General features: G+C 33.8%; 1 protein-coding gene across 3 annotated transcripts in view; it reads left to right on the top strand.

Moving 5' to 3' along the window:
* Positions 1–23,099, top strand: part of SLC30A7 (solute carrier family 30 member 7) — a 76,141-nt gene that overhangs the window by 2,072 nt on the left and 50,970 nt on the right. For all 3 annotated transcript variants that reach the window (XR_448270.4, XM_007115160.4, XM_007115159.4), the window contains exons 3-5: positions 11,815–11,928; positions 16,254–16,341; positions 16,982–17,108. Coding sequence is in view for 2 of the 3 variants with exons in the window: in XM_007115159.4 (XP_007115221.2) it covers positions 11,815–11,928; positions 16,254–16,341; positions 16,982–17,108 (329 nt within the window). In the remaining variant the exon portion in view is untranslated. The remainder of the gene's footprint in view (positions 1–11,814; positions 11,929–16,253; positions 16,342–16,981; positions 17,109–23,099) is intronic.

Genomic DNA, 23,099 nt, shown 5'->3' with positions numbered 1-23,099 from the left:
TTTCCTATTAATTAAATAGACTTAGTCTCTGTCCTTTAAGGTCCATTTTCAGAGAGAATTGCTGTTCTTGATTTTTATCTCTATTGCGATTGAGCAATGACATTAGGTGATACCACCAGTTTTTGTGACGTGTATACTTACATATGAAAAGGTGGACTTTTAAATTCAAATGTCAATTCAGTTTTATCAAAAATACTCAGCAGATTATGACAGTTATTGGTTTAGTCACCACTTAAGTGTAAAAGGCATATTGAAACATAATAAAATATCAATATTTGTAATAACCATTTTTACTCCTCTGGGAATCCGATATATGTGTCCTGTAATATTAACACCCTTCAATATATTGTACATGTTAAAAGCACTCTATTGTCTTAGCTTGTATTGAAATAATCATACTTTATTATAAATATGTGATATTTATACTATATTTTATATTTTCTTCTTCCTAAATTATGCCATATTGTGGCATATGTGCTGGCTGTATCAAGGCTGTATCTTGGTTTGCCTACGTACAGTTTTGCTACAGTTACTTTATATTACAATACGTTATATTTCACTATGGCTTTCCATTGCATAAATTACTATGTGAAATGTCTTGTTCAAGGGATTCATATCTGAAGTGCCTAAACCATCTCTTTATGGAAAGTAATTCTTTTGATCTGTAGAGATCCATTGAGGAAATTACTAAAACCATTGTTTTCTAAGCCATTAGTCAATATTCATCAGTACATGAGGAAAACATCAGTGATGCATGACTTGTTCTGCCCTCAGGTAGCTTCTTCTTTTAATTTTAGGCCTTTTCTCCTCCAGTTTACTCCCTTTGTGTTATATCTTACAGATTTGCAGTCTAGCTCTGAACCACTGTCTGTCATGCCTAGATTAATTAGCAGGTATACATTTTTATGTTAACCTCCACATCCACACTCACTTTTCCCCCAATATTAATTTTTATCAGCTAATTTGGAGTACAAATGTGTTCCTGTAGAAGCCTTAGCAGACTTGGAAATTGCTTGGGCCTTTTCATAATCTGGCTTTTTGTTTTATTTAGGTACAACAAATTTTGGGCCCCTTTGTTGACTGATCAACAATTTCTTTATATGACTAGATAATCTCTGTTCCTGAAGGTTCAATTAGATTTTAAGTTCCTTGAGTAAATTTGTTACCAAAACTAGTTTTTTTGTTTTTGTCATAGTCATTTCTGTGTTCCTTTGCATTATGTAAAAGTTAAGCTTCAAGATGTTATGAAATGTCAAGAGTTTTCTTCCATTATGGAATTAAAAGATAGATAAAACATTCTATCTCTTCATGAATAAAGGTTCCTAGAAACATTTGATCTAGTTGCAACAAATGTTAAATAGTTTTGGTTCTTATTCAACACCTTCATTTGAAATAAGAACTTAATTATACTTGGTTTATATTTTTGTTGGTGAAAATGTGTCATCAGTGGAGAATAGCTAAGCTCTTTGTATATTTTCCCTCATTAAATATCCAGTGTCTTTTACCTTTCTACTAGAATGTAAACTTTATTAAAATGGGATCTCTTCTGTCTTATTCAGGCACCTTAGTACTTGGTGCATAGTATGCTTAATACATGTTTACAGAATGAAAGAATGAAGGAATAATGAATATATGGAATTAACCTCCCTAAACTAACCATGCTAACTACCCCATTTGGGGCAGGGTGAGGGGGACATTAAACCCCTCCTTTCTCTTATTCTTAGTAGGAAAATGGTAGGAATACCATATGTGGTCTTTCCTTCTAGGGTTCTTTTCCTTCTAGCATTTTATTTTCATTCACTTATTTATCGTTGAGTAGCTAATCTCATGGTAGAATGGTATATATAAACAATGTGTTTTGTACCATCTAGGATTAAGTTCTTTCTCAAGTTTTAGAAAAACCCCAAATTAGTGATTGCCTAAACAAGATAAAACTTTATTTCCAAAGTGGCTATTAGAGTTCCAGCCATCCCTAGCAGCAGAATGTCCAGAATGAAAAGGTATGTAGAGTGTCTTTTAAGGAGATTTATCTGGACGCTAATACACAACACTTTTCACTGATATTTCAGTGGCTCAACCTTTGTCACATGTTCATGTCCAGTTGCAAATGCCATATTTGCTCCAGTCAACCAGGTATTCTGCTGAAAGTCAAGGATTTTTCACTAATGAAGAAAGGGGATATGTAGGCTCGTGAAGTGGGACTAGAAAGAGAAATAAGCCAGTCGGACCTCTTCTACAGGTGGAAAAGTATAGGAGGCCCAGGGAGTTTTTTACTTTCCAGAGTAGCAGAAGAGCCTAGAAGTACCTGTTATCCAAGTATTTTCTACTATACAGTGGTTTTTCCCTAGTATCTTAATATAGTTTGCTTCTTTGTTTTTATGCTCTTCTATTTTATGTTTACTTCGCTGTCTTAAAATTTTTAATTTCAGTGATACTTTCTACCAAAGCTGTTACAACCATTTTCCCCCTTAGACATAGCGGAAACTCATTTAACTCTAAAGGTAAATGTCTTTGTATTAGCAAAGTAATTATGTGTTAAAGAAATGTTTTAGGCCATACCAGTCACTCATTTGGTCCTACTTCTTATAAAGTATGTCATAGCATATGTTTGTAAAGTACTTCCTTGGTAAAGAAAAAGGCTTCCATTAGTTACGTATTTTTCTATAGCATTAAAAATTTTCAATGTCTTAGACTTTTATCAACTTTTCCCTTCTCTTCCCAAAAGACATTACTTACCAAGTTATGGTGATGACTTTTGCTTTTCTATAGTTTTTTTTTTTTTTTACTTTAAAAATGTAGATTTCTGTTCCATTTTGCTGAGAATTTTTCTTTACAGTAAAGGGTTATATGGAATGTAGTAGAGTTGTGGGTTTTTCACTGTAACTCTCATTAGTTTAACAACTTACACAAATACCAGGATTCTAAGGATTTTCTAATTCTTGCTAATTAATCGATGGTTGATAGTTTCTTTCCCCCTTTCTATCTCGTGGAACCCAAGTTGATGATTCCCTATCTTCAATTTTGAATTAATGTCTAACAACCACTGTAAATATGCTGTTAGCCTAGTTACCAGTAGGCCTTTAAAAATTTTTTTATTGTGGAAAATGTATATAAAAGTAGAGAGTTTAGTGGACTTCATGTATCCATCACCCAGCTTTAAGGTTTATTAACATGTGGCCTGTTTTGTTTCATCTATTACACTTGTCACTATTGAATTGTTTTAATGCGGATACCAGATATAGTATAATTTCTTCCATAACTACTTCAGTTGAGTCTAAAATATAAGAGCCCCCCTTTTTAACATAATCTGACGTCATTGTGACCTATAAAAATTAATAATTTATTAATATCAAATGTCCAGTGAGTGTTCACATGTCCCTTATTAAATAAATTCTTTTTAAAGTTGGTTTTACAAACCAGAATTTAAGCAAGATCTATGGTATTTGGTTGATATGTCTCATACCTCTCAATTTATAGGTTCTTTCTCCCTTTCTTTGTTTTTTCCTTCAATAGACCTTAAATAAAATCCATTTCATAAGTTTCTTTTACCAAATATTCTGTTCACATTTATTATATTTTGCTTCAGTGATCAGGTTTCTTTTTTATATCCTAAGAAGTTTTCTTTATAAAAATGTCCTTAGAAAGTGGTCACTTAAAAAAAAATGTTTAAAAATACATTTTAGTATTTAGTGTTTAAAGATAGGAGCCTAAAACGAGTAGGCTGCTTTTAGCAACTTATTTTTTTAATCAAGTCACATTTGATGTGTAAATCATATAACCTTAAATATTCTCTATGCTACCTTTATTTTCTAAGGAATTTTATGCCATGTAGTTTAAGTGATAATTCATAATCAGAAACATTTGCTGATATTGAAGATGAGCAGCAAAATTGACATTCCTCATGAACACTATTTTGACATATAATAGGTGAGCAGAGAACTAGAAGTAGACTTTTTTCACATGAGTTTGCCTACATAGTTGTAACTAAGTAATTTTCCAATCATGATACCAGGTTTAGGTGAAAAGATCTCATATCACAATGCTTTAAGAGAACATGATGTTCTACCACCTCAGAAGAGGAAGTATTATTTCAGGTAGAATCATGTTTTATGATATGCTAAAAATAAAATAACACTCTAATGACAATTAAATTTACTTAAAGTTTAAATAAAATCAAAATCTCATTTTGATGAGTATTAAAATTGCCATGCTATATCTAAGCCTCTTTAAAAGGGAACTTGATTGCTCTGGTATACAGTAGAGGTTTACCCTTTTCTTGCACTAGTATATGTAGATCAATAAATCAGTAAATTTTATAATTTATATTTATTTAGCATGAATACTTGCCTTCTTCTACAACTAATTTACAGTTATTTAGAATAAAAGTCATATATATAATAAAACCCTCCAATTAAATAAAAACTTCAAAAACCACATATACGGAGAAAAAAATAAACCTATTAAATATGTAGCCTAATGTCGTTGCTGAAATTTACTTTTAAATTCGGTTATAAAATCTCATGAAATCAAGGCAGAGTGGGTAAAGATTCTCATTGTCAGGTTTTACTGCAACACAACTATATTGTTTTATCAGAATAGAGAGAGTTTTCTGAAACCAAATTTTAAAAATAGCTTACCATATCAGTCCTTTATCAGAGCATAGAAAAAATCATAAACAATGTTTTTATTGGTTTTATAACACATTACAGAGATAGTCTTCAAATGGGTCTTTCATACCTCAAAATATAATTAAATTAAATTATTATTTTCAGTGTTACAAAGCTATTAAGGGCCAAGTGTGTAGTTTTACGGTGATCTAACTATCCAAGGAAAATCTTAAAATAACTATAAATCTGAGAGGATTGCTTGGATAGCAAGAACCTTACCTTGTTCTCCTCAGGTTTTGATTTTCTCACTCAGCCTTTTCATTTATTCACTATTTCTTATTCTGCTTTGAGTTGGGTATCAGATAAGTATAGACAGTACTTAAACTATCTTATGCATCTATATATAGTTGAATAAAATATACAAGGTTCATGATAAAACTTAAGACATTTTCAAAATACTTTATAATGATTTTTGAGAAATTTATAAATTTTTGTTCCTTTCTGTGTGGGTGAGTAATGTGCTTTACTTCAGTTTCTAATTTTATAATTATCCTAAATTATAAGGAAATGTAAAAACTGCTTTTTTGACTTCTATGAAGAATGTTTTTGACTTTTAGTTTGTAGCACTTACAATTGAAGAAAGCTGTAGCGTATAACCAAATATTGAGAGCTATGGATCATGCTGGGAACACTAGATATTATAAGGTATTAATATTAATAATAATAGTAATAATGGGAATATCGATGTGTCTTTAATGTGAAAAGCACTGTGATAAGTGTTTCACGTATATTAATTCAGTTATAACGTTTATGACATTTTTTACTGTTACCTGTTTAAATGATGGCTAAAAAATTGGGTCCAAAGTAGTTAAACAACTTCACAGTCACAGAATTAGTAAATGGTAGAGCTGGGGTTTGAATCCAGATACTCTGACTTCAGAAGTAGTGCTCTTAACCATCCTGATACTTCTTGCTTTTTAAAGATTGAGCTGCTGATATGCTTGCTTTCAGAAGTTGACCTATCCTAAAGTTTCCTGATTTCTTTCCTCAGCTCTGTCCAGTCTGCTGATAAGCCAATTGGAAGAATTCTTCATCTCTGATGCCTTGTTTTTTGTTTCTAGCATTTCCATTTAATCTTTTTTTTTTGTACTTCCCATTTCTCTGCTGAAATTTCACATTGATTCATGCATTTTTTCCCACCTTTTCCATAGATCCTTTAATGTATTAATTATAGTTCTGATAGTTCCAATATCTGGGCCAGCATCTTGGTCTGGTTCTGTTGACTGCTTTATCTCTTCACGAGTTATTTTGCTTGCTGTTTTTTGTGTTTCTTGAAATTTTTGATCAAAGCCTTGACATTGTGAGTAGAGATCAGTAGATATTGAGGTAGTAGTGTTTATGACTAGGAATAGGCATGCATCTTCCGACAGGCGATTAGGCCTTTTGTTTCCAGTATTCTTCATATGCATGTGTCACAGAAGTTCTCTCTTCATGCTCAATGCACCCTCCCCCTGCCCAGCTATAGACTGCTGTTGATTGTTACTCAGTGTGAGGTTTGTGGTGAGGGCAGAGGGGCATTCATTAGCTTGACCAAGGCTCAGTCTTAGGCAGGTCCTGTGAGCCTGGGCCTCAAGGGTATGTTTTTTGGTTTGTTTGTTTGTTTGTTTTTAACATTTTTTCCTTCCTTTGGTGACAGCCAAAGTCTGTCACATATATGTAGATGGTCTTGGGTGAGAGTGAGTTTCCTGCTCCTTCTTTGGTCAGAGCAGAACATCTGCTTTGTGTTGGTACAGGATCCTCTGCCCAATAGGATTTCCTGCCCCATCCCCCCAGTGGCTTTTTTTTAAAGCATGTATAATACAAATCTTTAACATCACAAATAATATGTCGCTTCATGTATCTTGTAAGAACTTTATAATAATACACTTCCATTTCCTTCTATCCTGTGTGCTATTATTAATTTTTTTTTTTTTTTTTTTTTTTTGGCTGTGTTGGGTCTTCGTTGCTGTGCGTGGGCTTCTCATTGTGGTGGGTGGGCTTCTTATTGCGGTGGCTTCTCCTGTTGCGGAGCATGGGCTCTAGGTGTGTGGGTTTCAGTAGTTGTGGCTTGCAGGCTCTAGAGCGCAGGCTCAGTAGTTGTGGTGCACGGGCTTAGTTGCTCTGCGGCATGTGATATCCTCCCGGACCAGGGATCAAACCCATGTCCCCTGCATTGGCAGGTGGACTCCCAACCACTGTGCCACCAGGTAAGTCCCTGTGTGCTATTATTGTCATACACTTCACCTTTATGTAAACCCTACAATACAGTGTTCCTATTTTGGCTTTATACCAGAGGTTAGCAAAGCTTTTCTGTTGACAGCAGATAGTAAATATTTTAGGCTTTAAGGGTTATAAGGTCTCTGTCACAGTTTCTCCATTCTACTGTTATAGCACAGAAGTAGCCATAGACAGTGTATAAGCAGATGAGCATAACTGTGTTTCAGTAAAACTTTATTTACAAAAATGAATGGTGGTCCAGATTTAGCTGTGGGCCATAGCTTGCTCACCTTGCCTTAGATTGTCAGATATGTTTTTTTAAAACAGCTTTATTGAGATATAATTCATATACCTTAAAATTCTCTCATTTATAGTCTACTGTTGAATGGCTTTTAGTATAGTATTCACAGAGTGGTAAAACCATCACAACAGTCCATATTGGAACATTTTTATTACTGCAAAAGGAAACCTTGCACCCCTAGCCATCACCCTCCAATTCTCTCATCTCCTGATCTGCCCCAATTCTAGGCAATCACTAATCTATTTTCTGTCTCTATATATTTGCCTATTCTGAACATTTCATATAAATGGAATCATTTGCATATGATCTTTTGTGACAGTTTATTTCACTTAGCATAATGGTTTCAAGGGTTATCTGTGTTCTACATGTATCAGTATTTCATTTATTTTTATTACCAAATACTATTCCAGCAGTGTGTGAGGGTTCCAGTTTCTCCACCAACACTTGGGATTATTGGGCTTTTTTATTGTAGTCATCATAGTGGATGTGAAGTTGTTTCTCATTGTTTTGATTTGCATTTCCCTGCATTGTAGTTAATGATGCTGAGTAACTTTTCTAGTGCTGATTGGCCATTTGTATGTCTTCTTTGGAGAAATGTCTATTCAGATCCTTTATTCATTTAAAAAATTGGATAATTTCTCTTTTTGAAGAGTTTTAAGAATTCTTCATATATTCTGGATACAAGCCCCTTGTCAGATATATGATTGAAAGATATTTCCTCCTTTGCTTTTCTTTTTCAATATTGTTTTGGCTATTCTATATCTCTTGCTTTTCCATATGAGTTTTAAGATCAGCTTGTCAATTTCTCCAAAGGGGTCAGCTGGGATTTTGATAGAGAGTGAGTTGAATCTGTAGATCAATTGAGGAAGTATTGCCATCTTAACAGTATTGTCTTCTGATCCATAAACATGGATGTCTTTCCATTTATTTAGGTCTTCTTTAATTTTTTTCCAACAATATTTTATAGTTTCCAGAGTATAGCTTTTGTACTCTTTTTTGTTAAATTTATTCCTAATTATTTTATTCTTTTTGATGCTATTGTAAATGGAAATTTTTTAAATTTCATTTTTGTGCATCACATTATATAGGAATATAATTTTATTATTATTTTTTTTTGTAGTACGCGGGCCTCTCACTGTTGTGGCCTCTCCCGTTGCGGAGCACAGGCTCCGGATGCGCAGGCTTAGCGGCTATGGCTCACAGGCCTAGCTGCTCCTCAGAATGTGGGATCTTCCCGGACCGGGGCACGAACCCGTGTCCCCTGCATCGGCAGGAGGACTCTCAACCACTGTGCCACAAGGGAAGCCCTATAATTCATTTTTGTATGTTGATCTTGTATCCTGCAACCTTGCCAGACTCATTTATTAGTTCTAATAGTTTTTTAGTAGAGTCTTTAAGATTTTGTATATACAAGATCATGCCATTTGCAAATAGAGATAGTTTTACTCCTTCCCTTCCAGTCTGGGTGCCTTTTATTTCATTTCCTGCCTAATTGCCCTTGTTACACCCTCTAGTACAATGTTAAATAGAAGTGGTAAGGGGACGTTTTTATCTTGCACCTGATCTTAGGGGAGAGCATTCAGTCTTTGGCCACTGGTGATGCTGATGTTAGCTGTGGGGTTTTCATAGATGCCATTTATCAGTTCAAGAAGTTCCCTCTACTGCAAGTTTGTTGAGTGTTTTCATCATAAAAGTGTTGGATTTTGTGAAATGCTTTTCTGCATCTATTAAGATGATTATGTGGGTTTTGTCCTTCATTCCATTGATATGATGTCGTATATTGATTGATTTTCATGTAGTTAACCAACCTTGCATTGTTGGGATAAATCCCACTTGGTTGTAGTGTGTACTCATTTTTTATATATTGCTGAATTTAATTTGCTAGTATTTTGTTGAAGATTCTTGTGTGTGTATTTGCAAAAAATACTTGTCTGTAGTTTCTTTCCTTGTGGTGTCTTTTTCTGATTTTGGTATCAGGGTAATGCTTATCTTATACAATGAGTTGGGAAGTATTCCTTCATCTTCTGTTTTTTGGAAGAGTTTGTAAGGGATTGATATTTATTGTTCTTTACATGTTTGGTAGGATTTACCAGTGAAGCCATCTGGGCCTAGGCTTTTCTTTGTTGAAAGTTGTAAAATTATTAATTTAATCTGTTTATTTGTTATAAATCTATTTAGTTTTTTTTTGACCCAGTTTTGCTGGATTGTTTCTAGGAATTTGTTTATTTCATCTAAGTTATCGAATTTATTGGTTTATATTTAGTTGTTCATAGAATTTTCTTATAATCCTTCTTATTTCTCTAAAGTCAGTAGTAGTATCTCACTTTCATAGCTGATTTTAGTACTTTGAGCCCTTTCTCTTTTTTCTTGGTCAGTTTAATTAAAGGTTGTGAATTTTACTGATATTTCCAAAGAACCAACTTTTGGATTATTGTTTTTTCCTCTTTTTTTCCAATTGTCAATTATCTTTTAAAGATACTAAAAGTTAGAAAGTTATTTTTAATATTTTTACACCTGTTTATCATTTTCAGTGATCATCATACAAGGCTAAGTTTCCATCTGGTATAATATTGGACTTAGAGAACTTTTTATTCTTGTAGTTCAGATCTGCTGGCAGTGAACTCTCTCAGTTTTTGTTGTCTGAAAAAATCTATTTTATCTTCATTTTTGAAAGATATTTTGCTAGATATAGAATTTTAGGTTGACGCTGTTTTTTCTTTCAATACTTTAAAGACATTGCTTCAGGCTTCCCTGGTGGCGCAGTGGTTGAGAATCTGCCTGCTGATGCAGGGGACACGGGTTCGTGCCCCAGTCCGGGAAGATCCCACATGTTGCAGAGCGGCTGGGCCCGTGAGCCATGGCCGCTGAGCCTGCGTGTCCGGATCCTGTGCTCCGCAACGGGAGAGGCCACAACAGTGAGAGGCCCACGTACTGCAAAAGGAAAAAAAAAAAAAAAGACATTGCTTCATTGCCTTCTGCCTTGAGTAGTTTCTGATGCAAAATATGCTATAAATCTTATCTTTGTTTTTCTGTATCCAATTTTTCTTTCTTTTTTTTTTTTTTTTTGGTTGTTTTCAAGATTTTCTCTTTCTTTTGGGTGTTCAGCAATTTGTGAGGTATGTAGGGTTTTTCCCTGGCTAGTACTTCATTAAGCTTCTTGGATATGTGATTTGTTTTTTGTTTTTCATTAATTTTGGAAAACTCTTCAAGCATTTTCTCTTTAAATGCTCTTTCTACCCTATTCTTTCTTCTCTATTACTGAGAATCCAAATACATGTATTTTAGTCTGTTTGATGCTTTGATAGGTTTTGAATGTTTTGTTCTTTTTTTTTTTTTCTTTTTCATTCCTTTTCTTCTTTGTGTTTTACTTTGGATAATTTGTTTTGACCTAACTGATTCTTTCTTTCTGTGTCCTGTCTGCTCAGAAGCCCATGTATGTTATTTTTAATACTATGATATTTTAAAAGTTTTTATCATTTCCATTTGATTATTTTATAGTTTCTATCTCTGTGAAAAGTCCCTGTTTGTTCATAAATTTTCTCCAGCTTTGTACCACATCCTTTAACATATTAATCATATTTGTTTTAAAGCCCATATTGCAATCTAATCTCTGGGACTTTTCTGCTTCTGATTCTGTTGACACTTTCAGCTCTTAACAATGGGTCTTATTATTTTGTTTCCTTGATCTTGTTATATGCCTTATAAATATTTATTGAGTGCTGGATATTATGGATATTATGTTTAAAAGAATAATAGAGACTGAGGTTAGTAGTATTTATGCCCAGAAACGTGCACACCCTTTTTGTTTTGTTTTGTTTTGTCAGCATGGGGGTTTTGAACCTATCTGATCAATAGTCGATCTGGGCTTTTGTATTTTGGTATATTGCTAGTTAATGTCAACAAGCCACAGACGTCACATTTTTCCAGAGGCTTCTACCACTTTGTGCTTAGTGTAGGATTTTGAGTACTGGAGGGTTTTTTCAGTGTTCTTGTTTCACTCTCAGTTTTCAGCAAGCCCTGCATACCTGTGCCACAAGGGAGTCTCTCCATGCTCTTGCTTGACTCTCAGAGGTAGATTGCTGTTGTCTTTTACTTTAGGCAAGGCTTTGGGTGGGGAAGTGGGGGGATGAATATTTCATTCTCCTGTTGCAGCCTCGATATTAGGTAGACCCTTTCCCCCTGAGTGTCAGAGTGGGTGTTATTAATGTTCCTGCCCCTTTCCCCACCCCTCCCCCCAGACTTGTATCAAGAAAAGGAGCAAGGGTCCTGCTCCTCTTCCAACAGCAGACCTTTGCTTTGTATAAGTGTAAGATCCCGGGCCCAAGCTGGCTTTAGCCATTCCCCCGGTAGCAGATAGCTGTTTTTTCTGTTTCTCTTTCAGTGACAGCTGACCTTTGCTAGTCATCAGAGGGCGGGCAGATGCCTATCCTTCTTTCAGTAGCAGCTGGGCTTTTCCTTTGGCAAGGGGTATGAGGGTTTTTCTTAGATGTTTAAAAATTATCTTTAATGTTTTTCAATATATCATATTTTAATGTTGTCTTTTTAGAAGATTAGTTCCTGATGAGCAGAGGCTGGATCTTAGATTTTTAGAAAAGGATGACTACTATTTGCTTATTATTATAAAATGCCAATGTGTTTGTTCTTTTCCAGCTTAGGTTTGATTTCCGACTCTTTTCACATGTTTTTCGATAGCACTGCCATTTTGGCTGGATTGGCAGCGTCTGTTATTTCAAAATGGAGAGACAATGATGCTTTCTCTTATGGGTAAGACTTTTTAAAAACATTTTTATTGAAGTATAAGAAATATAGAAAATAATACATAAAACTCAAGCTCAATGCATTTTCACAATTGAATACACTTGTCTAACTTGAACCCTTGAAAACCCCTCATGCCTTCTTCTAGTTCTTTAACACTCACCTTCCCACTTTCCTAACTCCATAAGTTAGTTTTGCCTGTTTTTGGACAGTATATAATTGGAATCTACAATGTGTACTTTTTTTTTTTTTGCATCTGAGTTCTCTTGCCTCTTGATTTTACCAAAAATTTTCAGGTGAGATTGTTACTAGATAGGGAAATTTCTCAACTCTTAATCTATTTTTTTGTTTTTTGATTTTTTTGAAGAAAGAGGAAAAAGAGAAAGTTTCAGTATATGAAAATGGTCATGTTTCTTTATTTTTCTTTTTTGGTTGATATTTTGTTTACTTATTGTCTTCAGCTCTGCTTTTATGTAAAATACTTCTACTTTTGCTGAATATGCACAATTAACTAAATATTTGGAAGGTGTTTTTATGCTGAAGGGGCTGGTCTCACTTCTGAGCCTAGTAACCTTAGAGGCAGAGTTTGCTTTTTGCCATCTCTGATTGGGGGCAGACATGGAGTTTCCATTATTTGATTTACTCTGCCTGAGTGTTTTCTCTTTTTTTGAGCTCATAGACTATTTTACAATGTAATTATATTTTTGTGTAAATAAGTAGTGCTCAGAACTAATATCCTCTTTCTCTTTCTCCCACCCACTTTCTCGTTCCTGCTCCCCCTCTCTCACCTGCTTACTTATTGACTCTTGCCCTGTCTCTTCCCCTCCCCCACTTGCCCTTGTGAGTGCTGTCTTGCACTCCCTCCTTTCTTTGCTGTCTTTCCTATTTTCACTCCATCTCTCATTTATCTCCCCATCCTCATTCTCATTCTCTCCCTTTTACTTCTAAACTCCTTTCTCTCCTTTCCTGTTCTTTCTTTCTAGTTACTTGGGTCTGTGCTTATGGTCTTTTTCTCTCCCTCTCCCTTCTACTCTCCATTCTCTCTTTCTCCCTCCCTCACATCTTTTCTCTTATTCTTTGCTTTCTCCTACTCTCTTCCTCTATGCTGTAGCACTGTATTGCTAAGACTCTTTCTCATCCTATCTTCCCCACCCCCTAACCTCTTCAGCTGTAGTTGTTTTATTTTTTTCTCTCCCTTTCCCAGGCTCTCTTTCTTTCTTTCTCTGATTCTCCTTCCCTATGCACTTTCTTTCCTATGCAGTTCCTCTCATTCTCTCTCTCTTCCGTTCACATCCACCCTCTTACATGCACTGTCTCTTGTGCCCCTGGTTCTCTCTTCTACTGGTGCTCCCCCACTACTTCCTCTTTCTTTTCTAGCTTTGCTTTTGTTCTTGAGTAATTACACACTCTCTGCTTCTTGCACGTGCTCTTGTTCTCTTCACATGTTTATCGAGGGCCCAATATGATTTGATACTTTGCTACTTGTAATGATATAAAAATGAATAAGATATGACGTCTGCCTCAGAGGAACTTGTGGTCTGATGGGGAAACAGCTCTGTAAAAATCCTGTGATAACTATACATTGTGTGACAAGTGCTAAAAGAGAGATATGTGAAATTCTGTGACAGGACTTGCTAATTTGGGGTATAACCCAAGTGATATGATTACTTGTAACATTATGAAAAGTGAGATAAAAAATACTATTATGTTATTTTTATAGAGCAAGAGATCCTGTTTATTTATAAATCCAAACAGCTCAAAAGCTCAGAAAAGAACCTATTCCATGGCACTGTATAATCAAAAGACTCTTCAGTATATTTTGAATTACTAAAGGTTGTATGTGAAGTTATAATTTTGTGTTGGAAAATTAGTAATTCATACATATTTTACATTAAAAAATCTAATTAGAGTATCTTATTAAGCAATCTTCCTGGATAAACAGTAACTAACTATAAGAATTCTCAATTCCTTAATTCTTAGGGTATCTATTGTTTTCTATTTAGAATGCATAATCTCCTGGTGTAAGATAGTTTTTAGAAATAGCTTTGAATACCTTCAGTACCATAGCAGGTTTTACTGATTCAACTTTAACCAAAATATACGAGAGTAATATTCTTGACATTTTAAAATTTGTTTATCCTGTCTTCTCCTTATATGCTTTTTTTTTCTTTTGAGAAGGGAAAAATTAGGGGGAAAAAGCTGATGTAACATTTGAAACTATTAGTAACTGCTATAGTAGTAAGTAGCAGCAGTAAATGTAGGTGCCAGTATAACAAAATGACACTGAGTAGGCTAAGCCAGTGATGAATCCCCAAACCCCTAATTCAGTATGATCAGAATAGCAGGCTGACTGCAATAGTAGAAACCATAGGCAGAATCTGAAAGGCAGCAAAGACTTTTCAGTATTTTTATATGTAAAGTCATCTCTGTGTCTTGTCACACTCCTAATTTTGAAATAGCAAAGCTAGAATAAAAGTAATACATATCTGATAGGTAGATAGATGCATATGTGCATGCTTATATACATATGTACATATATTTGTATCTTTTTCGCCCTGGCTAAAGAATCCAGATTCCATCATACTAAATAGGCAATAGCACATTCATGGATCATATGTTTTAATTCCAAGACTCAGTCTGTTCAGGTAAACACAGTGTGTTTGGAAAAGCAAGTGTGTCTAGATTTCACAAGTTTTTCATTTTAATCCTGCAGTCAAGTTTAGCAAATGTATTAAACCTAATTAAAATCACTTTAGCCCAACAATTTATCAGAATTTATGGAGCACCTACTAAGCTAAGCATTAGGGACAAAAAGATGCCTGAAAAACACTCCTGCCTTTGATCTTGAAATCTAATGGAACTCAAGGACAAAAGGCTTTCCATCAAGCATTAGCTGTGGGATTAGAAGGGTGGGTTAAAACAAAGTGTTTTTTATTTCTTGGGCAGTAACACTGTTGATATATTAGATAAATTCCTAAGTGTGGACTGTGGAAAGCAGGCAGTGAATTCTTTGAATTTAATGGAAAAAAAGTGTTTGTTTTGACAAATAAGATATTAATTTAATTCACTTATATGTTTTAGAAGGTAGACATATGCAGTATTTCTGAGTGTAGAAATATACACTATGTTGGAATGTACTTAACAGACAAGCTTCAATATAACCATACGGAGTATATGTTAAAGAGTTTTTTCTCTTTAAAAATATTTTTTGCAGTGAAAATTGTATTATCTAGAAATTAACATAGAAAGCTAGGAAGTCTAGCTTTTTGATGCTCCTGTTACATTGTTCAAGAACCAGAGTGATTAATTGCTGTCAGCACCCTTTAAATAATGTCTGAACATGTAAAACTGCCAAGTTAAAGTTGTTTAAATGACTTTAACTAAGCCAAATATACCTCATGGAAAAATAAAATCTTTCCCCAATGCTTCACACAGGTAGGAAGCAGAAAGCTTCAGAAGTCCATGGAGAAAAAGAGAGGTATTTTTAAAATAGTTTAGAGCTTCCCTGGTGGCACAGTGGTTGAGAATCCGCCTGCCGATGCAGGGGACATGGGTTCGTGCCCCGGTCTGGGAAGATCCCACATGCCGCAGAGCGGCTAGGCCTGTGAGCCATAGCCGCTGAGCCTGCGCGTCCGGAGCCTGTGCTCCGCAACGGGAGAGGCCACAACAGTGAGAGGCCCGCGTACCACAAAAAAAAAAAAAAAAAAGTTTAATTAGAATTATGTGAAGCTAGAATTGATTCTAAAAATAGGTAATTGAAAAGTTTTTGTTAAATTTATTAATCTTAGAAGAGTGATAGAAATATAAATCTCAAGTTGTCTCTGGGATAATTCAGAAATAATTATATTTTCCTTCAGTCAAAGCACCCCTTGCCAAAGATTGAAAGCTGAAAGGTACAAAGCAGAAAGCATAAGGAGTTCTTAGAAAAGAAGGAATTAACAAGTTATAAAAACCCCTTTTTCAAGCTCTCTTCTACTTTTTATCTTTGTATCCTTCCTTCTTTGCCCACTTATCTGGTCCTGTTCTTCCTTCTCCACTGGCAGCTTGAGATTTACATTTCTGTGAAAGGTCTCTCTAAACCTACTTACTCTAAAAATGTCTTTTGTAGAAATCTATATATTTTATGGCATTCTGCTGTTAAATATAACTCATAATAATTAAATTTATTTTCTCAATTTTGTGATATATGTACAATAAAACATACTATAAACACTGGGACTTAGTTGGCTGCTTATAACCATATAGTATGGTTTGGGACCTCTGAATATATGTGAATTTGTGATTTGATTTTTAAGAAATAACTTAATTCAGTTGTTTACTTTGCTCTTCTTTAGGTATGTTAGAGCAGAAGTTCTGGCTGGTTTTGTCAACGGCCTGTTTTTGATCTTCACTGCTTTTTTTATTTTCTCAGAAGGAGTTGAGGTATAGTAGATAATAATTAGAGTCAGTAAATTATGTTTCTATAATGAAAATGTTTACTAACTAAAGATACTTGTAATAGAGCTATTTTTCACACTATATTTATTGAGGCCAGTCTTGGATTAGATAAAATATTATGTGTGTACAGGAGGAACTTATAAAGTAATTGAAAAAATTATATGTGAAACTACTTCAAATTGAAAACAAATAATAGTGCTTTACAAGCTGTGAATGAAGTGTTGACACGTTATGAAAAGTAAACACACAATCATAGTGAGGTCTGTTGGAAGAGTTAAGATAGAATGTGAGGGTTTTACCAATGAATCTTGAATGTTTTGTATATTAAAACAAGTAAAGAGAAAATTTAAAGATTAATCAACTTAAAATTAATGACAGTATTTTAAGATTCTGAAGAAGGATGGTTTTAGTCCAAATGTTCATGCTTTTAAATGTATTTATTTAAGAGTAGTAACCGTTACCTTTTCTGCAGTATGTGAGCAATGGTTTTATTTTTATTAACTGTTTTGGCAGGTGATTTTGGAGTGATTTTAATTCTGAGAATAACTAAAAATTTTTTTAAATTTACCAGTTGATCAGTCAGAAATTATATCAATGCAATTTGTTTGTATTCTGTATTTTCTAGAGAGCATTAGCCCCTCCAGATGTACACCATGAGAGACTGCTTCTTGTTTCAATTCTTGGGTTTGTGGTAAACCTAGTAGGAATATTTGTTTTCAAGCATGGAGGTCATGGACATTCGCATGGCTCTGGTATGATGGTTAGAACCCTTTGTTTCTTCATTTCTGGTTTCTGTCATAATTAGTCACTTTTGAAAATTGATAATTTTTAAATTTAACTTACTATACTGACTTTTAATAAAGAAAGTAATATGTTAATAGACTCATATTAATGTCTTCCTGAACAATCCTTCCCGCTTCTCCATGTCCCTCCCTCTTAGTGGCTTCTCAGAGTTGTACATGTTATCAGCTTGGTGTGGATACTTCCAGACCTCTGTAGCTCATCTTTTTAGTATGATATCATTTATATAAAACAAATATCAAAACCACAGTACAAATCTAGTTACTAAAAAGTTACAGCATATGGGGTATGAAATTTATCATAAAATCTGTCTTTCAGATCCTTCCACCTGATATCCATCAGTGTACCTTCTCTTGTTAACAGGAACACAAAACTCCATGGTGTGGGTTACCATGGTTTATTTAACCAGTCTTCTATGGATTTAAGTCGTTTCTTGTTTTTCGCACTTCCATATGAAGCATATCCTTGTGAACACATGCAAGGGTTTTTCCAAAGCTGTGCTATCCTATACAGTAGTCATTAGTCACATGTGACTATTTAAGTTTACATTATGGTTAATTAAATTTAATAAAATTAAGAATTCAGTTCCTCAGTTACACTAATGACATTTCAAGTGCTCAGTAGCCACATAGGGCTACCATTTGGACAGCAAATATAGAAGATTTCCATCATCACAGAAAGTTCTTTGAATTGCAGTCTGCTGAAATATGAGTAGAATTGCTGGAACACAGGATATCTAGTTTTTTGTTTCAATAGATGTTAGCAATTTTCCCTCCAAATGACTTATTCCCTTTTACCCCAGCAAAAAATTCAAGTACTAGTATTCTCTCACCCATATCAAAACTTAATATTATGGGTTTAAAACCATTTTGGTGATATTTTGATAAAAATGGTATCATTTTATTTGGTATTTCTTTGCCTAGTAGTGTGGTTGAAAATCTTTCTGTATGTTTTTAGGCCATTCAGATTTTTTCCTTTTCTGGAATTGTCCCTTTTTTTTTTTTTTTTGCCTGTTTTTCTTATTGTTAATCCCCTTACAAGCATTTTTAATATATTTTGTATACTAATTCTTTGTTTTATGTGTTGCAAATATCTTTTCCCAGTCTATGGCTTGTCTATTTAAGCTTTTATATAGGGGTTTTTAATTTGGATATAGTCTAGTTTTTCTGTCATATATTTTGTGGTATGTTTTCTGCTTTGTTTAAGGAGTTTTCTGTCCCTGGGTCATAAACATATTCTCTTATTTAATACTGTGAAAATTTTGGTTTTATGGTTTTTTCCCATCTACTTTGGTCATTCATCTGTATGTAATTTATTTTTGTGATGGGATGAGTTAGGACTTTTTTTTTCTCGGTGTGAATGAATAAGCAGTTTTCTAAGCACCATTTATTAATCTGCTCTTTACATCATTGATATAAAAGGACACTTTTACCCTATATTAAATTGCTTTATGTATCAGATCTGGCCTGTTTATTTTTGGCCACCCCACTATCACACTGGAATAATTGCTGTAAACTTTATGTTTTAATATCTGGTAGGGTTAATCCCATCTCTCTCTCTTTTTTTCCTCCAGAGTTGTTTGGGCCTGTCTTGCTCATTTGGTATTTTTCATCAGCTAGTCAAGTTTTATGAAAAATCTTTTTGGGATTTGATCGGGAATGCATTGTCTTTATGTTTAATTGTGGAGAATTAACATCTTATATTATATTTTGAGTCCTTTATTAAATTGTCTTAGGCACTTTAATAAAGATCTTTATATTTTTCATTTGGTTCATTTTTAGGTATTTGAAAAGTTTTTCTCACTATTAAGAATGAAAACTATTATTCCTGCTTGTCTTAATTACATAGCCAGGACCTCTAGAACAATGTTCATTAGAAGTACTTATAGCTTATATCATTGTGTCAACCTGGATAATCACCTGGGTAGCTTTTAAAGAAACGTTGATGCCCAGGTTTAACCCCAGAATATTTACATAAGAATCTCTGAAGGAAGAGACCCAAACATCAGCATGTTTAGAAGCTCTCCAGTCAACTTTAGTATGCGGTAAAGGTTCAGATCCATTGCTTTAATAAAAGAACGCTACTAAAGTTTTACTATTGGGTCTGATGTTTGTGGTCTGTTTCTGATAAAACTGCTTTATCAAGTTAAGGATATTTCTTTTTTTTCTGCATCTATTGAAGTAATCATTTTTTTTTCCTGCTTTAGTTAATTTGAAATTAGTAATTACATTGATAGATTTTCTCATGAGGAACCGTCCTTAAATTTGGGCGTTAAAATTTAGGTCTGCGATCCATTTTGTGTCAATTTTGTGTCAATTTTGTCTATGGTGTGAGGTTTGGGTCCGATGTCATTTTCTTGTATATAAATGTCTGCTTTTCTCAACAGAATTTGCTAAAAAGATTGTTTTTCTTTGTTGAATTGTCTTGGCACCCTTGTCAACAATCAATTGAGAGTTTACTTCTGGACTCTCAATTCCACTTCATGGATCTATATGTCTGTCCTTAGGGCTAGAACCACACAGTCTTGATTAAGGTAGCTTTTGGGTACGTTTTGAAATTGGAACATGTGAATTGTCCAACTTTATTCTTTTTTAAGGTTGTTTTGGCTCCTCTGGGTCTCTTCTTGCATTTCCATATAAATTTTAGGATCAGTTTGTCAATTTCTGCCCCAAAAAAGGCAGCTGGAGTTTTGATAGGAATTGTACTGAATCTGTAGGTCAATTTGGGAATTATTGTCATCTTAACAATGTTAAGTCTCCTGATCCATGAACATGGGATGCCTTTCCATTTATTTGTAGCTTCTTTAGTTTCTTGCAACAATGTTTTGTAGTTGTTAGGGTACAAGTTCTCACACTTCTTTTGTTAACTTTACTTGTAGGGCTTCTTTTTTTTTTTGGCTGCCATTATCAGTGGGATTGTTTTCTTTGGATTGCAAAATGGGATAAGGGATACAGCTCATTTTTGTATATTGATATTGTGTCCTGCCACATTGCTGAAATAGCTCATTATTCTAATAGGTTTTTGGTGGATTCTTTAGAATTTTCTAAATACAAGCATACCTTATTTTATTGAGCTTTGCAGATTTTACAAATTGAAGGTTTGTGGCAACCTTGCCTCAAACCTATCATCAGCACTATTTTTCCAGCACCATTTGCTTACTTCATGTCTCTGTGTCTCATTTTGGTAACTCTTGCAGTATATCAAACTTTTTCATTATTATTATGTTTGTTATAATGATCTGTGATCAGTGATCTTTGATGTTACTACTGTGACTTGCTGAAGGCCCAGATGAATGCCAATCTGAATGCCTTTTTTTTTTAACTTGTCTAAATGCCCTGGCCAGATCCTACAGTGTTAAATAGAAGTAGTGAGAATGGACATTCTTTTCTTTTTCCTGATTTTAGGGTGAAAGCATTCAGTCTTTCTTTATTAAATATGATTTTAGCTGTGTTAGCTATGGGTTTTTCAGAAATGCCCTTTAGATTGAGGAAGTTTTCTTTTTATTCCTAGTTTACTGGGCGTTTTCATCATGAAAGGGTATTGGATTTTATTAGTGATTTTTTTCTTTATTTTTGAAGATGATCAGTTGGGTTTTACCCTTTATTCTATTAATATGGTATATTACATTGCTTGATTTTCAGATATTAAAGCAGCTTTGCATACTTAGGATAAATCCCATTTGGCCATGGTTTATAATCCTTTTGACATATTGCTAGATTTTGTTTGCTAGCATTTTGTTGAGGACTTTTGTGTTTTTATTCTTAAGGGATATTTGTCTGTAGTTTTCTTTTGATATCTTTGGCTGGTGTTGGTATCAGGGTAATACTGGCCTTATATAATGAGTTGGGAAATGTTCCTTTCTCTTCTGTTATTTGGAGGGCATAGTTGGGGGAGAGTTTGTGACGTACCGGTACTTTTTAAATGTTTGGCAGAATTCACTTGTGAATCCTGGACTTTTCTTTGTTGGCAGTTCTAAAATTATTAATTGAGTTTTTTTGCTTGTTATAGGTCTATTATGATTTCTGTTTCCTACTGAGTCAGTTTTAGCAGTTTGTGTGTTTCTAGGAATTTGTCCATTTCATCTAAATGACTTATTATTGTTTATAGATATGTATTTAAAAGTGTGCCTTTTTTTTTCTCATAAGATCAGCAGTGATTTTAGCAATTTTTGCCTTCTCTCTTTTTTTTTTTGGTCAGTCTAGTTATTTTTCCCTTTAGTTTTGTTGGTTTTTCTCCATTGATTTTCTTGTCTTCATTTCATTTTATTTCTGCTGTAATATTTATTATGCACTTTCTTCTCCTTGCTTTTGGGTTTAATTTTTTTCTAATTTTTTTAAGGTGGAAGATTAGATTATTGATTTGATTTTTTTTTATTTTTTAGCACAGGCATAATAACTAAAAATTTTTTTCTAAGCATTGCTATAATGTAAGTTTGCGTATGTCATGTTTTCATTTTTGTTCATCTCAAAGTATTTTTAAATTTCCCTTCTGATTTATTCTTTCCCTTCTTTCTTCTTCTTCTATCTTTCTAAAGTTATTCAGGGGTGTGTTTTTCGATTTTTTTCATATTTGTGAATTTCCCTAATTTTCTTCTGTTGTTGATTTCTGATTTAATTTCATTGTGATTAGATGACATACTTTTTATCATTTCAAATTTTAAAAGTTTTATTGAGTCTTGTTTTATGACCTAGCACTTGGTCTCTCCTGGAGACTCTTCATGTACATGTGAGAAGAATATGTATTCTGCTGTTGTTAGGTGGGGTGTTCTGTAGCTGTCTGTTAGGTCTGATTTGTTCATAGTTGTTCAATCTTCTGTTTCCTTGTTGATCTTCTGCCTAGTTATCTATCCATTATTGAAAGTAGGGTATTGAAGTCTTCAACTACTATTGTTCTTTATTTTCCCAGTTAATTTTTTTAGTTTTTGCTTTATGTATTTTGGAGATATGTTGTTCAGTTCATATATTTCTATAACTGTGGGATATCTTCCTGAGGGGTTGAACTTGTTATACAAGATGTTCTTTTTCTCTCACAATAATTTCTAGCTTATGGTATTATGATAGCCATTATGGCATGTGCACGCATAATGCGTGGTATTGGTATACTTTTCTTTCTGTCCTTTTACTTGCAACTTATTTGTGTCTTTGAATCTAGAATTTGCTGACAGAATACAGCTGGATCATTTTTTTTTTTAAATCCATTCTGACAACCTCTGCCTTTTGATTGGGGTTTTTAAAAAATTTACATTTCATGTAATTACTACTAAGGTAGGATTTATATCTGCCATTTTAATATTTGTTGTATCTTTTTTCCTTTTTGTTACTCTGTTCCTCGATTCTTGTCTTTTAAATTAAATAGATATTTTTTAGTGTACCTTTTTAATTTCCTTTGTTTCTTTCACTGTATATTTTTTAGTTATTTTCTTAACTGTTGCCCTGGGGATTACAAGTATCATCTTAACTTAAAACAGATTAATAGTAACTTAATAATTCAGATTAATAGTAATTTAATAATACACAAAAACTTTGCTCTGATATACCTTGATTCCCACCTCTCTTCTTTGTACTATTATTGTCAGATGAATTACACGTTTTATGTTTTAAGCCCATCGATAAAGTTTTATAATTATTGCTTTATGCAATTGTCTTTTATTGGGTTGGCCAAAAAGTCCATTCGGGTTTTTCTGTAAGATGTTACAGACAAACCTGAACGAACTTTTTGGCCAACCGAATAAAATGTATAGGAGAAGAAATAAGTTACAAATAAAAAAATATGTTTATCCTCTCTTTCATAATTACCTTTACTGGTGTTCTTTATTTTTTTGTGTGGATTTGAGTTACTGTTTAAGTGTCCTTTCATTTCATTTGTAGGGAATACTTTATGTGGAAATGTCTAATTTTTCCTTTATATTTAAAGGAGACTTCAGTTGAATTTAGAATTCTTGG

Source organism: Physeter macrocephalus, chromosome 4 (assembly GCF_002837175.3).
Source record: "Physeter macrocephalus isolate SW-GA chromosome 4, ASM283717v5, whole genome shotgun sequence".
In the NCBI taxonomy this organism is placed as follows: Eukaryota; Metazoa; Chordata; class Mammalia; order Artiodactyla; family Physeteridae; genus Physeter; species Physeter macrocephalus.
The sequence above is the reverse complement of the archived record's forward strand: the minus strand, read 5'-3'. Positions and strand labels throughout refer to the sequence as shown.